Source organism: Sylvia atricapilla, chromosome 6 (assembly GCF_009819655.1).
Source record: "Sylvia atricapilla isolate bSylAtr1 chromosome 6, bSylAtr1.pri, whole genome shotgun sequence".
Classification (NCBI taxonomy): Eukaryota; Metazoa; Chordata; class Aves; order Passeriformes; family Sylviidae; genus Sylvia; species Sylvia atricapilla.
In genome coordinates, this window is record NC_089145.1 from 25,701,916 (window position 1) to 25,715,574 (window position 13,659).

General features: G+C 40.4%; 1 protein-coding gene across 1 annotated transcript in view; it reads left to right on the plus strand.

Moving 5' to 3' along the window:
* MGA (MAX dimerization protein MGA) overlaps positions 1-13,659 on the plus strand; it is a 52,584-nt gene that overhangs the window by 34,005 nt on the left and 4,920 nt on the right. The window contains exons 18-24 of the mRNA XM_066321237.1: positions 5,697-5,821; positions 7,144-7,195; positions 8,871-9,053; positions 9,741-9,852; positions 11,373-11,606; positions 12,247-12,423; positions 12,839-12,991. Coding sequence (XP_066177334.1) covers positions 5,697-5,821; positions 7,144-7,195; positions 8,871-9,053; positions 9,741-9,852; positions 11,373-11,606; positions 12,247-12,423; positions 12,839-12,991 — 1,036 coding nt within the window. The remainder of the gene's footprint in view (positions 1-5,696; positions 5,822-7,143; positions 7,196-8,870; positions 9,054-9,740; positions 9,853-11,372; positions 11,607-12,246; positions 12,424-12,838; positions 12,992-13,659) is intronic.

The window sequence follows — 13,659 nt, forward strand, 5'->3', positions numbered from 1 at the left end:
AGGGTAACATTGTGGTTAGGGTAGTTAAGATACATTTAGATTTTAATGCTCATAAAATTCCCATCAAATTTAACGCAGAAATTAAAATAAAGTAATCCAGTGTGTAATTCCTTTACTACTTACATATCACTACATGACTTAAGAAACAGTGCATTTTTAATTAAAATTATGAAACTCTTGTTTCATGAATCAGTCAAATAGACAAATGAAGTAGGATAGCCTTTTCTTGGGATGAGATACAAGTGGAAAGAGAGTGGTTAAATTGGAAAAGAATTGAAGAGCAGACAAATTAAAAATAGGAGAGATAATGTTTGTGTCTTCAGGGTAGAATTCTTTTAGTCTTTTTGTGTTAATGTAGTCCTCTTGCAGTTGAAAATCAGACCAGAGTTCTTTGGTACAAGCAGGCCTAGAGGATTCCTAGAACAGCTGGGCAATAACTTCTTGGTCCAGGTACTACAGGAGCCAGCTAGGAAAGGTGCTCTCCTTGAACTGCTCCTCAGTAACAGAAAGGGGCCTGTGAGTGAAATGGCAACTGACTGCTGTCTTGGCCACAGCAGCCGTGAAACAACCAAGTTCAAATCCCTAGTGACAGGAGAAAAGTGCCAGCAAGACTTCAACCCTGGATATGAGAAGAGCAGACCTCAGGTTGCTTGAGGACCAAGTTAGGAAGGTCCCTGAGGGTACCCACCTAGCTGGCCAGTGGAAGCCAGTTGATTTAATCTTTTTGGATTTCAGTAAAGCGTTTGAAACTTCCTCTCACAGGATCCTTCTGGACAAAATGTCGAGCGCTCAGCAGGATAAACACATCATGTGATGGATGAGCAACTGGCTTATGGGTCAGGCGTGCTGGATGATAGTGAATGAGGTGACATCAGACTGGTGAATGGTCACTAGTGGGGTTCTGCAGAACTCCATCCTTGGCCCTGTGCTCTTCAGCATCTTCCTAAATGACTTGGTGACAGGACTGGAAGGGATACTGTATAAGCTTGCCAGAGAGGCTAAACTGGGAGAAGCTGTTGACTCAGAAGTAGAGGGGCCTTGCAGAGTGACCAACTATATGAAGTTAAACAAGGGAAAGTGCTGGTTTCTGCAGGTGAGACAGAGCAGCCCTGGGTGTACAAACATCCTGGGAGATGAGAGGCTGGAGAGCAGTGCCATGGAAGGGGACCTGGGGGCCCTGGTCTGTGGCAAGTTGAACATGAGCCAGCAGTGCCCTGTCAGGTGGGAGGGCCAACCATGTCCAGAGATTCATCAGGGACAGCTTGGCCAGCTGGGTGAGGGAGGGGACTGTCCTGCTCTAGTCTGCACGGGGGCAGCCTCACCTTGAGCCCTGTGTGCAGTTTTGGGAGCCATAATATAAGAAAGACATGAAACTATTACAGAGCATCCAAAGGAGGGCTGTGAGGGTGGCAAAGGGCCTTATGGAAGTGAGGAGAAGCTGTATAATCTGCAGCTGAGGTCACTTGGTTTGCTTAGCCTGAAGGAGACCGAGAGGGGGAGACCTCATTGCAGTCTGCAACTTCCTCCTTAAGGGAAAAGGAGGGGGAGGCACGGATCTCTCTGGTAACCCGTGACAGAACCCAAGAGAATGGAATGAAATTGGGTCAGGGGGTTTAGGTTGCATATTAGGGAAAGGTTCTTACTCCAGAGGGTAAGAACTCCACTGGGTGCTGGAACAAGCTCTCAGGGAAGTGGTCACAGCACCAGCTTGACAGAGTTCAAGAAGAGTTTGGACAATGCTCTCAGGCATGAGAGATATGGTGTGATTCTTGGTGATGGTGCTGTGTAGGGCCAAGAGATGGTTCCAACATTTTCTAACTTGGGATATTCTATGATACCTAAGATACCCATGATACCTAAGTGAAAAACTCTAGCTTTTAGAGAATCTCTTCAACTTCCAGAAAAATAGACTCATCAGTTCATATTCCAGCTTGCTATTCTCAGACAAGGTGATAGTATCTCAGCTTCATGAAGGTGAGAAAAGTAAATACAGATCTTAGTTTTGGAAGTTCTTTTAAGCTGATAACTGAATTGTTGCTGTCTTGTCTTCATTTGGGTGGTGGTGATTTCATACGTCCTCTGTCCTTCAATAAATTGAGCACAGTTATCATCAGGTTTTGAGAATCACCATTACTTAATCTGTTCCTGATGACAGATGAATTTTCCAGACTTGGTAGTCTTAGGAATTTGTTGGTAAACCTACAACAGTGTCTAGGTCACAGGGTATTCTTTTACCAAGGTTGATGTTTGAAAACTGTGTTTTCTTTTATCCTGCAAAAGGATGATGAAGCAGAAGAGTATTTATTAGAGATTATAGAATGTTTACATACATTTGGAAGAAATGTATTGCACAGGTTTTGACTAACATGGTTTGGAAAGCCATCCAAGGGTATGTCTTCCCTGCAAGCTCACACGAATGTAAGCTAGCCTTGTTCTAGAGTAGTAATGCTAAAGAATGAGATCTTGGGACTGTAAAAACCTGTCTGGAATTTGGATTTGTTAATCTCCATTGCCAGCAAGTTGAGTGAGCATATCAATGCCTAATGGAGAAATCAGGTTTGTATTCAAATGTGTTATTTTTCACTGGGATGTACTCTTGTCTCAGCATGGTGCTTACAAGACAGACTCCACTGGTATTGTCAGACTGGATGAAATCAGACCATGTAAACAGGCTAGTAGAGGGTATTTACCTGCTTCATTGAAGTAGTGGAAACAAATAAGCAAAGAGTATCTTTAAAATCTCAAAGAACTCTAGTGAGAGTCAGGATGATCGCTACCTATCTGTAGTAGCTATTACTGTTTATTTTTAGCACATTTTTCCACACTGGTTAATTGTTCCTTCCTTGTTTTGCACATCAGTGCCCTTCAGATTACCTTCTAACCTTGTGCTGGCTTTGTGTCCTTGACTTAGAGGCTTTTCTAGTCTCCTCAACAGAAAGAAGCTTCTTGAGATGGTATCTTTGCCCTTTTGCATTTCCTACCCTGAGTTGCATCAAGAGAGGCTTAGGATGGTTAATCATTGCGGGGTTTGGTGATATCTGGGAATACCTACAGAAGCAGACTAATGAGTATCAGAACCTGCTGTCTGAACAAATTCAAGTGCAGTGGTCTGGGAGGTGATGTTAAACTCTTGATTTCTAAGGCATGATGACTGCACACAGAGTTCCTGCTGGAAAGGACTGCTTTGCCTGGTCTAAGTCATAGACTGTGGCTCCTAATTGTTCAGAAGTCCTTGCTGGCATAAGCCAAAACCATACCTGGGGTTGGTTGTTCTGGTATTGTAATGCTACAGGTAAGAGTCCGACAGTTCAGCTTACTAGTCTAAACACAGGTTCTGCATCTGGCAAGATACTGTATTGTAAGTGTTGTCAAAAGTGTTTCTCAGTCATTCTTTTTCTGAGCCAAATGTTGCAATTAAAAGGACTGTTATCAATTATTACAAAATGGTAAGTTTAATAAAAAGTGAAGTGATGTATTTTTTGGACAATATGAGTTTTAACAATCTCTTGCATTTAGTTCAGACCATGTGTGAAACCTACAGACATTGTAGCATAGAAGGCAGCTCCAGGTATTACACATGTACTTGGGTAATGTGTAATGACATCATCCACTGTTGTCTAATCTCCTTCCTCAGCACTGTTACTGAGGATCCTCTGCCATCAGGCAATTTGCTCTTTAGATATCAGCAATAGGGGTTTAGGCTGCCGGGAACAGACAGAAAAATCAGAGGAGACACCTTAGAAACAGGCATCGAAATGCAGGGAGGGAAAAGTGCTGTCATTTCCCATAACAACTTCAGAAATCTGTTGCAGGGTGATATTGCTCCTCTTGCATCTTCATTCCGTAAGGTACTTTACCCTTACTCAAAGGCATTTAGAATTTATGTAACTACAAGAAGCAGTTTGGAAAGACTGAAAGTAGTATGGATTGACTGATGCTAGAAAGGTAGGGTTCCACAAGCATCTTCAAGAATCGTGCTGGGCTATGGATAAAGTTCAGCCTATGGCAGGTTGGCAGTACTTCTATAGGAATGGCTGTTCTTAACTACCTAATTCTGATGATCTTCATGATTGTGGTATTTTTCCTGTTGCTAGGAATTCAGGAGTAGAGAGGAAAGATTCACCAACCAAAAGCATTTTCCCTTTGTTGCTAGATGTAAGAATGAAAAAATGAATTACTTCTGTTTTTCATATGTCCACATTCAGAATGTGTGAACTGAAAGATGTTAAGTTCTTGGTGGGCAGCAGAGTTTTTTACTTCTGGGGGGGCGGGTTCGTGCATCTTTCATGAAAAAGATGCTACGTATTGGGTTTTGAATACCATTTTTCTAACATGATAACATGCAAAACATTAGAATTCTGGAGCAGCTCTAGCTTGGATAATTGCTATCAACACTTTTACTAGCCCAGTATAACTTACCAGCTCTGGAAAACTTTATGACAACAGTGTTTCTGTGGTAAGCTAATTTCCTGGGGTGCCTTCACACTTCCTCTCTGGAGTGTAGCATCTTTTTGTAGCATCTGCCTGACCATGTTTCCTGCAATGTAATGATGCAAATACAGTTTAGACAGGGTAGTCCTCCCTGCTGAACAAAACCAGTATGCATCTCTTGAATATCTTGGAAAGTATCAGGAGGCTTTCAGCATCAAGGTGGATCTATGAACCCAGGAGAGCAGGCAAGAATGTAAACTGCTCTTTGTATAAAGAAATAGATCAGTGTTGCCACTACCTCTTGTGCGTGCAGTATTTTCAACATAATGGCAGTATCTGTTCAGTAGTTCTGTGATTTAAATTGTATCTTTGTTTGAATAGTTTCTGTTTAGTCAGGGTAGTTTAGGGAGCAGGGTGAAATAGAGAAAGGAAGTGTAATTACATTTTCCTGTTTAAGGAGAAAGAGTTCTTCATTGTATAATCAGACGAAGGAATATTATAGGGAAAACTTCACTAAAAACTGTAATACAAAATGGTTGGTTGAATAGGCATATTTTCTTGGGTGAGGAGGTATCACCTGGACTTAGAGATGTCCACAAGATTGATACTGAACTCTAGTCATTGCTACAGAACTGGAGTTCTTCCTTATTTCTCTCTTCACAAAGTAGCAAGTTTTCTTGCTTAGGCAAGCAGGGAGAAAAAGTACTCTTCAGAATACAACAAATATTTAAAATTATAATTTGGCAGCATTTTGGAAAGAGCCAAAATCTTACTCTTCATCATGTAAGCAGTTTACTATATGATCCAAAGAATCCTGACTATATGATTTCTGACTTTTGCTCTCTTGGGGATGAGAGACCATTACTAAGGTGATAACTCTTTCAGATTTTGTAAGAAAAAGTCAATTAGGAAGAGTCTACAGTAGTAGTTTGTAAAGTCAGTTCAGTCTTACTTGAGAATAGAGATGGGAAGATTCTGCCCTGTGGAAGCTTTTCTCTCACCCATAGTAAAAGCATAAATGACAGAGATGGGTTCTGCACTTACCAAAATGCATTTTACAGAGTTGCCAGTGGCAGGAATTCCTGGAGGTGACAGTTGAAGTAAACCCACTGTTTATTGGCCAGTGTAGCTGGAGATGTTGATTCCTTGATAGTTCTAAATGTTGTATTGTAATCTCATTTGAGACTGAAGTGAAACTGTTTTGGCCTGAGCACTATTGCTGAGTAGATACTTATTTTAAAAAAACAAAACAAAACCTGTTCCAGGATGCGTGTGAATACAGAGAGGATGACGAGCAGGTGGACATTGAGACCGTGGAGGAGCTTTCAGAGAAGATTAACATTGCCCGTCTGAAGGCCACAGCTGCTCATATCGAACCCTCCGACCAGAAGTAAGCACCCCTGGAGAGCTCTGCACGCAGTTGTGTATCCTACTGCTGGGCTGGCGTCGAGTGATCCCACTGAACAGCACGTGTAATGTGATGACAAGATAAAGCAAGGCTTCTGTCGTGCCTTCCTCAGCACTGGTGCTTCCCAGTGTCTGTGAGGATGGTGCTGGAAGCACTGAGAGTAGTTTCAAGGTGTCATAGCCTTTTTCTTTTTCCCCTCTAATTCATTTGTTTATGGGAATGTATCTTACAATGTAAAATTAATGAGTGAATAGCCTCTTCCTGCAAACTGAAAATTAGTAGGGTCTTTGTTTTAAATATGATATTGCAAGCTTTGTTTATTCTTGCTGGTGGACTTCTGGGCAGGAACAGTCATTAGGTTAATCCCTGACCCTGTAAATGAAAGATTCGTCTTTGGGACCATTGCCCCAGCAAAGAAAGTATTTTCTTATTGACTTATAGTCTGCCATGGTTGGATAGCTTGGCTTAATTTTTTTGGTTGGTTTATTTTTGTTACTGTTGCTGCCCTTGCATTTATAATGACAAAGGCAAAATGAAAACATGGCTTACTTGAGAATTGTAATGATAGTCATGGCTGTTTCTCAGTTGCATCAAACAAAAGAATGGAGAATGTTGCATCTGTAATTCTTTTTGTTTGAAGATTTATTTTTTAAACTTTGAAAAAACTGCTTGGTGATACTATATCTACCATATAGTTACCTCTTTTTTCCTCCTCTTTAAGGATAACAGCTCAACTTTTATCCTTAGGTGGTTACTTTGCTTTAAATTTTGAAGATGTTTTAGTGAGAGAGAAAAATAGATGTCATGTTTTGTAAAAAATAATTTTCAAATGTGTGTTTTCTTCATTTGGTTGCAGCTCTTGAGATATGAGGAAGCTGCTGTTATTATATATTTGTATAGTAATAAATATTAGGATTTTGGTGGTTCGTGGGGGAGGGATTGCTCTGCCATCTATATTAAATCTTTTTTTATTAAATACAGAACCAAAACATAATTTAAAAAGATACTTCAGGCAGCTAAAGCTGAATTTATTCTCTCTGGCATATAGTGAAATAGTTTATCTTTTGCACTCAGATAATTTCACAGCTTTCAGAACAGGTCTGTTATTTCCAGGATGATGATGTTGGAGATGAGAGTTCTCTTTCTTGAGAAAACTCAACAGTATCCTACTTTTATGCAGTTACACAAGAAAAGTTAATTTCAAGGCATAAAAATGAGGAATTCTAGACTGTTGGAATGTAGTTAATGAGGATAGAGTGTATGAGATGAGTAGTATTGGGAAAAACTTTCTACCTTTCTTCCAGATACCATCTTCCTAATTCTTCGGATGAAACATTATCAGAAAAACATTCAAAGGTATATGTTTGCTCTCCTCTTTCCTTATAGTATCACACCTCCATTTTAAAGATAAACTTTCATCTCACATGCAGCTCTTAATGTGATTTATCTGCCTTGCAGATACTTGTGATGAAATGTAAGAAACGAAATGTGCTGGGTGGCGGGATTTGCTCAGTCCAAATCTCCGTAAGGCAGAAGGGCATCAGTGGGTTTCAGATTCAGCTTTAGCTATGGGAGGAAGATCTGCCTTCTGTTTATGACTGTGGTTGCTCAGGTTTTGTATTCTTGGCATGAATAATTTTTACAGCACACTTAAAATAATAAATGAGCAACATTTTCATGTGTTGAAGAAGACAGTATGTAGACTTATATAGGCACAGCACTAGATGAAGGATTTCTGAAAACCGAAGTTTGAATATGCGTTTAGATAAGTTAAAGATATCGTAGCATCCTTTGAAAACCAAGCTCACTGACTCACTTCAGAATCTTGTGCTGTATTTTCGGGTGGCTCTGAAGCCAGTTTCTCTGTCCAGGACTGTCTGTGATACACTTGACGTAAGCGCTAGAGCTTCCTGCTGTGGTGGTGTGGGGCTTTGAGTGTGATGGGAACCTTGTGAATGTCTCTTAGCTATTAGAGCAGAATGGGAGGTATGCCTTTGCCTGAGACAGGGATGGGGTCTAGAACGCTCTGTCTTGCCTCACCTTTTCCATGTGTCCTCCTCTCTGCCCATGAATCTACATTGTAATGTCCCCCCTTGACAGGAACCCCATGGCCAGCATAGGAGCAGTTGCAGCTCTACTGTGCTCAAATCTGCCTGTGAGGGCAAATGGCTCTAAAGAGCTGGATTTCAGGAGACAAGTCTTCAGATTCCTCCTAGGCCAGCAGGCTCAGAAGTAGTATTGCTAAATCTGCGGAGTCTTTCCAATGATGCTCTGGGGTTTGAAGCAGACCTAAAATTATCTAAAAAACTGCATTAATAATTATTTCTTTAATCCCCATTAAATAAATAGCATAGTTGTATAAAACCTGGAAGAGTAATGATAACATTAAAAAAATTACATCTGTGGAGATCAGTAATTTTGTTTATTGTCTGGCAGTCTTTGTGGAAACTTAAGCAAATTCAAAACCAGAGGCTCTTGGCCATATTCTGTTTGTTGGTGGATGTCTGGGGTGATAAATGTCAATGCCATCTTTAACATTCTGACTTACGATGTCTCTTTGGCACCAACTCATATGAACCTATGAAAGAAAATGGAAATCAAACTAGTTTAACTCCAGGGAAAGATTCAAGTCTCCTATATTTGACGTAATTATTTCATTAATTAGTAGACTTCTTGACAAACAAGCAAAAAATACGTGGCTCAAACATGTGATCTTTTTGTTATAATGCTGTGATTTTATCTAAGTAGCCTTGTGTTGCAAAAAATAAAAGCTTATGAACTGAAGGGATTCGTGCTCTTTTCCGTTAGGATTGATATGATTATGTTGGTCACTTCTTGGATCAGTATTTCATTTCTTATTTGTGTGCTTCTGATTCTGAACTTTCAGGAAGACATAGTAGCAGGATAGCATGACGTGCAATCCTCAGGTGTCTGTAGAAAGGCTGTAAATCTCGCATGCATTTGAACATTGTCTGCCATTACATTTTCTGCTTTCTTTACTTAAACTGGTCAATCCGGTTACTCCTCGCAGAAGCATCAGACCTGGAAAAGAAAGCTGAAGTCCCAGGCAGAAGCCTTTGCTCATTACCGCCAGACACACACGGCAAATGAACGTCGACGACGTAATGAGATGAGAGGTCTCTTTGACAAGTTGAAGAGAGTTCTGGGGCTGCTGAACCTACCCAAGGTCTCGAAGTGCTACATTCTGAAGCAGGTAGGTATTTTGGAGCTTAAGTGAGGAGGAGAATCATTAATCTGGACAGAGTAGTTACACTAGTATGAACTCAAGTGAGTCCCAATGTAGAGGGGTCTTCTGTCATCTCTCCAGGACTCTCTTGAACAAAACAATACCTGAAAGAATCTCTGTTCCAAAAAGCTTAGTCTTGATGATGTGAACATATATTTTTGGATTGACCCTCCTCTTGTATTCTTTGTGGATCATGAAACATTATGGCTTAATTCTTTAGTGGTTGACTGTTTACATAAAAAAAAATTAAATCCATTGAAGGCTTACTTTTTTAATGCTTGAGAAGATAGCATTCCATTAGGCATTATACAGACATAAAAGCTTTATTTGTAAAGATGTAAATGACAGGAAACTAAACATGAGTGCTAGATATGTAATTATGCCTATCAGCTGTACCTAGAAACCGGGAGATAAAAGTTTGGAGTTTTTCTTACAAATTGCTGACCTTGGGAGGAAGGACAAACAAGATGTTTATCACTCTTCAACCAGCATTTAGGGAAAGCTGGCATTTGTGATACTTCACATGCTTTCTCTCAGTCCTATTTTCTCAGGATTATAGAAATTTGAAAATAAATTTTGTAAAGGTTTTTGGGAAGGAAAATTATTATTTTATGTGTCACTGGTTTATAAATCAGTTTCCTGATGCTATTTTAGGCCTTTGAAGAAATTCAAGGACTGACAGATCAGGCAGATAAGTTTATTGGACAGAAGACGTTACTAACACGCAAACGAGATGGTTTGATTCGAAAAGTATCCACACTTTCAGGTGAGACTGGTTTTGGATGCAAACTAGCTGTAAAAGTGAAAGAAAAGGCTTTTAGGAGTGACAATGTGTGGAGTAATTGGTGGATCCAGGTGTGTCATTGGTTCACATAAAATTCAGAGTCATGATGCCAGACAAAGTCATGCATAGCTCTGACTCAATGATAGGCTCATCATGCTGATAAAAATGGCTTTTTTTTATTACTTCATGCCTGAAGGAAGTGCGGAATGCTCTCTTTGCTGGGAGCCACAGGCTTCACTTCCTTTGGAAGGGTGGGGTGATGGTTCTCACTTCATTCTGTCCCTAGTCACTTCCTGAAGTGCCTTTTCTGCTTAGCCATTCAGTTGCACACATCTGTCTTGGGTCAGTACCGAAATCTCCAATTCCTTGTGGAGCTTTGCAAATGACTCCTTGTGCTGCTTTCCCAGTGCTCCTAGGGGCTGGAACATGTCAGCTCTGTAGACAGAACAGTAAAAAAAATGCAGTAGATTGTAAGCTGCTGCTTATCCAGACATTTCATTTTGTATTTACTGTGTCTGTCTCATTTGGAAGTCTAAGAAGGTTGTGACACATTTTCAACCAGTGTCAAAATGTGAACAAACAATATTTTTCTAATCTCACAGTCTGGGAATATAAACGGGAATACCTGTAAAGTATAAAATGAAAGATACTAAAATCTTCTGTATTTATGTGAATTCATTCATGCATATATAAAGTATTCGGTTTATAAAAAGTGTTCTAGTGAAGTCTAGCAATGTAGAAATGGATGAGAGGCCTTTTGAGCAGAGAATGAAAGCAAATAACTTCACGAAGTACTTACCTGATCTTTTGCATTCGTAGTGAAGACCTTAAATTTGATAAGGAGAAAGCCCTCTCACAGGACAGTTAGTTAAATATAGGCTTAATTAAAGATATACAGTGATGTTAGAAGATAAATGCTAAGCAGAGAACAAGCTAATATAGTTACATGAACTTGGATCGTATTGAACTGTGTGTATATGCAGAAAACTAATTGTTTATAAAATCTGTGTGTTTGTCCAAGATTAAAATTTTTATGGCAATGGTAAAAACTGTATGTGAGTTTACATTCAAATGCCATTTGAGTAACAGGGTCCATTAGTCCAAGAAATTTCATTCCAGGTAAAGGTAACACTTTGTCCAGTAGTCATATGTTTATCATCAGGAGACGTGGGATTTTTTCATAGCTGTGGGTGTTTTCAACTAGTACTTGTTCAGCAAGAGCCTGTGCTTGTCCAGGCTGATTTCTGCTTATCGAAGTAGCAGAAAAATTCCAAAACGTGTGCAGAAAAATTCCAAAATGTGTGGATGTCTCTGAATGGGAAAACAATATTGGAATAAATAGGTAATTGCTTCCCTCTGATATTTACTTATGGGGACGGTGGTTATCTCTTTTATAGTAATGGAATAATGTCAGCTTAACACAATATTAGTTCTGCCTTCAGAATTTTAGTTTTGGAGAGAGAGTTTGAAGTTAGGCTGACTCTCTGATGATTTTTCTGTAGGAAAGACAGAAGAGGTTGTCCTGAAGAAGCTGGAATATATTTATGCTAAACAAAAAGCAATAGAAGCACAAAAAAAGAAGAAAGAACCTGAGGCACAGAGATCAGCTGCACCCTCCACTGCTAGCACCCAGAAGGAAGGATCCTCTGCTGCCCCCAGAGAGTCAACCCCGATAGTGATGACAAACAGAAGGGGCAAGCCCTTGATACTTGCCAGGAAGGGAGTCCGGGCCTCAGGTGGGCTACGAGTGGTGTATGTCCTGCATCGAGGGGAGACAGCCATTGAAGCTGCTCCCTGTGGGAGGGCAAAATGCCAGCTGGCTTGTGCAGGCAGCCTCACTCCTGAAACAGAATTGTGCATAGGACCGGGAAATGTCCATATGATAGGTGTGGGAACCACTTGCTTTCCATAAGGATGAGACCAATATGGCTGAGGCCTTCAGGTGAACGTGACTTCAGAGTTTCAGAATGATGGGAAGTAAATTCTTACTAAGTTGTTCTTTGATCTCAGGGACTTTCACTGCAACCCAGAAGTAATTTCTAAGAGTTGAAGGTTTTTCTGCTGACTCAAAACCTGAAGTTCAATCTCTAGAATGCTAGGCCTGCTAGAACAGACTCTTTAAACCCTCCCTCCTCAAAATGCTAGCTCTCGACATGGTTGAAGTTTGCTCTTAAATTAGATGGCAGAGTTGTCAGGTCCTGGAGAGTTTTTTTGTAGCTAATAACTTGTAGGAAGTGTTCAACATTGGTGAAGAGCTTCTCATCATAAATGTAGGAAGGAACAAAAAAATTACTCCTTCCAGAGCTGAACCTAATGCTGGCTGGCAGGATGCTGTGCCAGAATAAATGAGTGTTTTACGTGCTTCTTTTCTTGCAGAGGACTCCTCATCCTCTCTCACACTCTCGGCTGCAAGCGTAGTGATGACTCCACAGGGGCAGGTGCTTACGCTGAAGAGCCCCCTGGTCCCAGGGCAGGTGGCAGCTGTTCCTTCCACGCTGTTGCAGGCTGAGTTAAAGCCTCGAGGGGTTGGTACTACCATGGCAACACAGCCAGGTACGATCACATGGGATGATGTTTATCAGTATAATGCTGTTCATAGATGTGCAGAGCAGTTTCTGAAGTTACTATATTTGGCTTTAATGCTTCAGATTTTTTTTCACAACTTGACTGAAGTAGAACTTGACTCTGATAAGAGAGATTAGATGCCATTAACTTTAACTGTCAGTTTATCAACAGGTTAAGGAAAATGTGTTAAAATGTTGATATTCAGAAATTAGGAAAACACAGGGAAGAATTCCTAATCACATACCCAGTATGCATTTCTGTTTTTACTACTTTAAAATATCATTAATAGTGTGAAGTCTTGCCTTGAAGTAGACAGCTTCTGTTTTCCAGAAAAGTACAGCATCTGAGTATCTGAAAGGCTTTTGTTTCCACTTCATCCCCTGTTTTGCTTTTCTTGGATAAGGTATTACTTCTGTGATGATTCAACTGCCAGGATCAACAGTTCCGGTCCAAGTAAAAGGAATCCTTGCTAACTCTACCATTCCTATTACACTGCCAACTGTTGCTGGAAATCCAGTGCCCTCAACAGTCGTATCAGCTACAGCATCCCATTCAGGTAAGCTCTTTGTTTTTCATGGATCTTTGTGCTTGTGTGCAGGGAACATTATCCTTGCGAGACTGAAGGTAAATTGTTTTCTCACTAGGAAGTAATGATAGGTGTTATTGTCTGGATATTCAAAGAAAATCTCTATTAAATGTTTTGAACAGTTTAGGAAGGCCTCTAGGAGATTATAGATTAGAGCTTTTTAACTTTCCTTTATCTCACTGAGCATGCTTGCCCTCAGGAAAGTCAGGATAAGTGGGTACTTATCTGTGTATGTATGTGGATGTATCTGTGATGTAATGCATCCTCCTGGGGAAGCTTCAGTTCAGAGTGGTGGTGAGGCTGCTGAAAATCTTTGCCTGTAATATCCAGACCTCTTTACTGTGGCACAACCCCTTCCCATACCCTACCAGCTCTGCTGCCCATGGGAGGGCTGTATTTCAGGACCTCATACTGTATATTGGATCTGGGTGTGGAATGGTTCCTGCCAGCAGGGTTCTGCTTGCCATCTGTTGTGCTAAAAGCAAGCCACTCACTTTCTGCTTCCTTGTAATTGTTTGGTCATAATGGAAAAGAAAAATTCACTTCAGATTTAGGGCTGGGAAAAATCTGAGTGCTATTAATAGGGAATGGCTTGGAGGCAGAAAATGAGTAATCATTTAGTCTCTGGAATGTCTCTG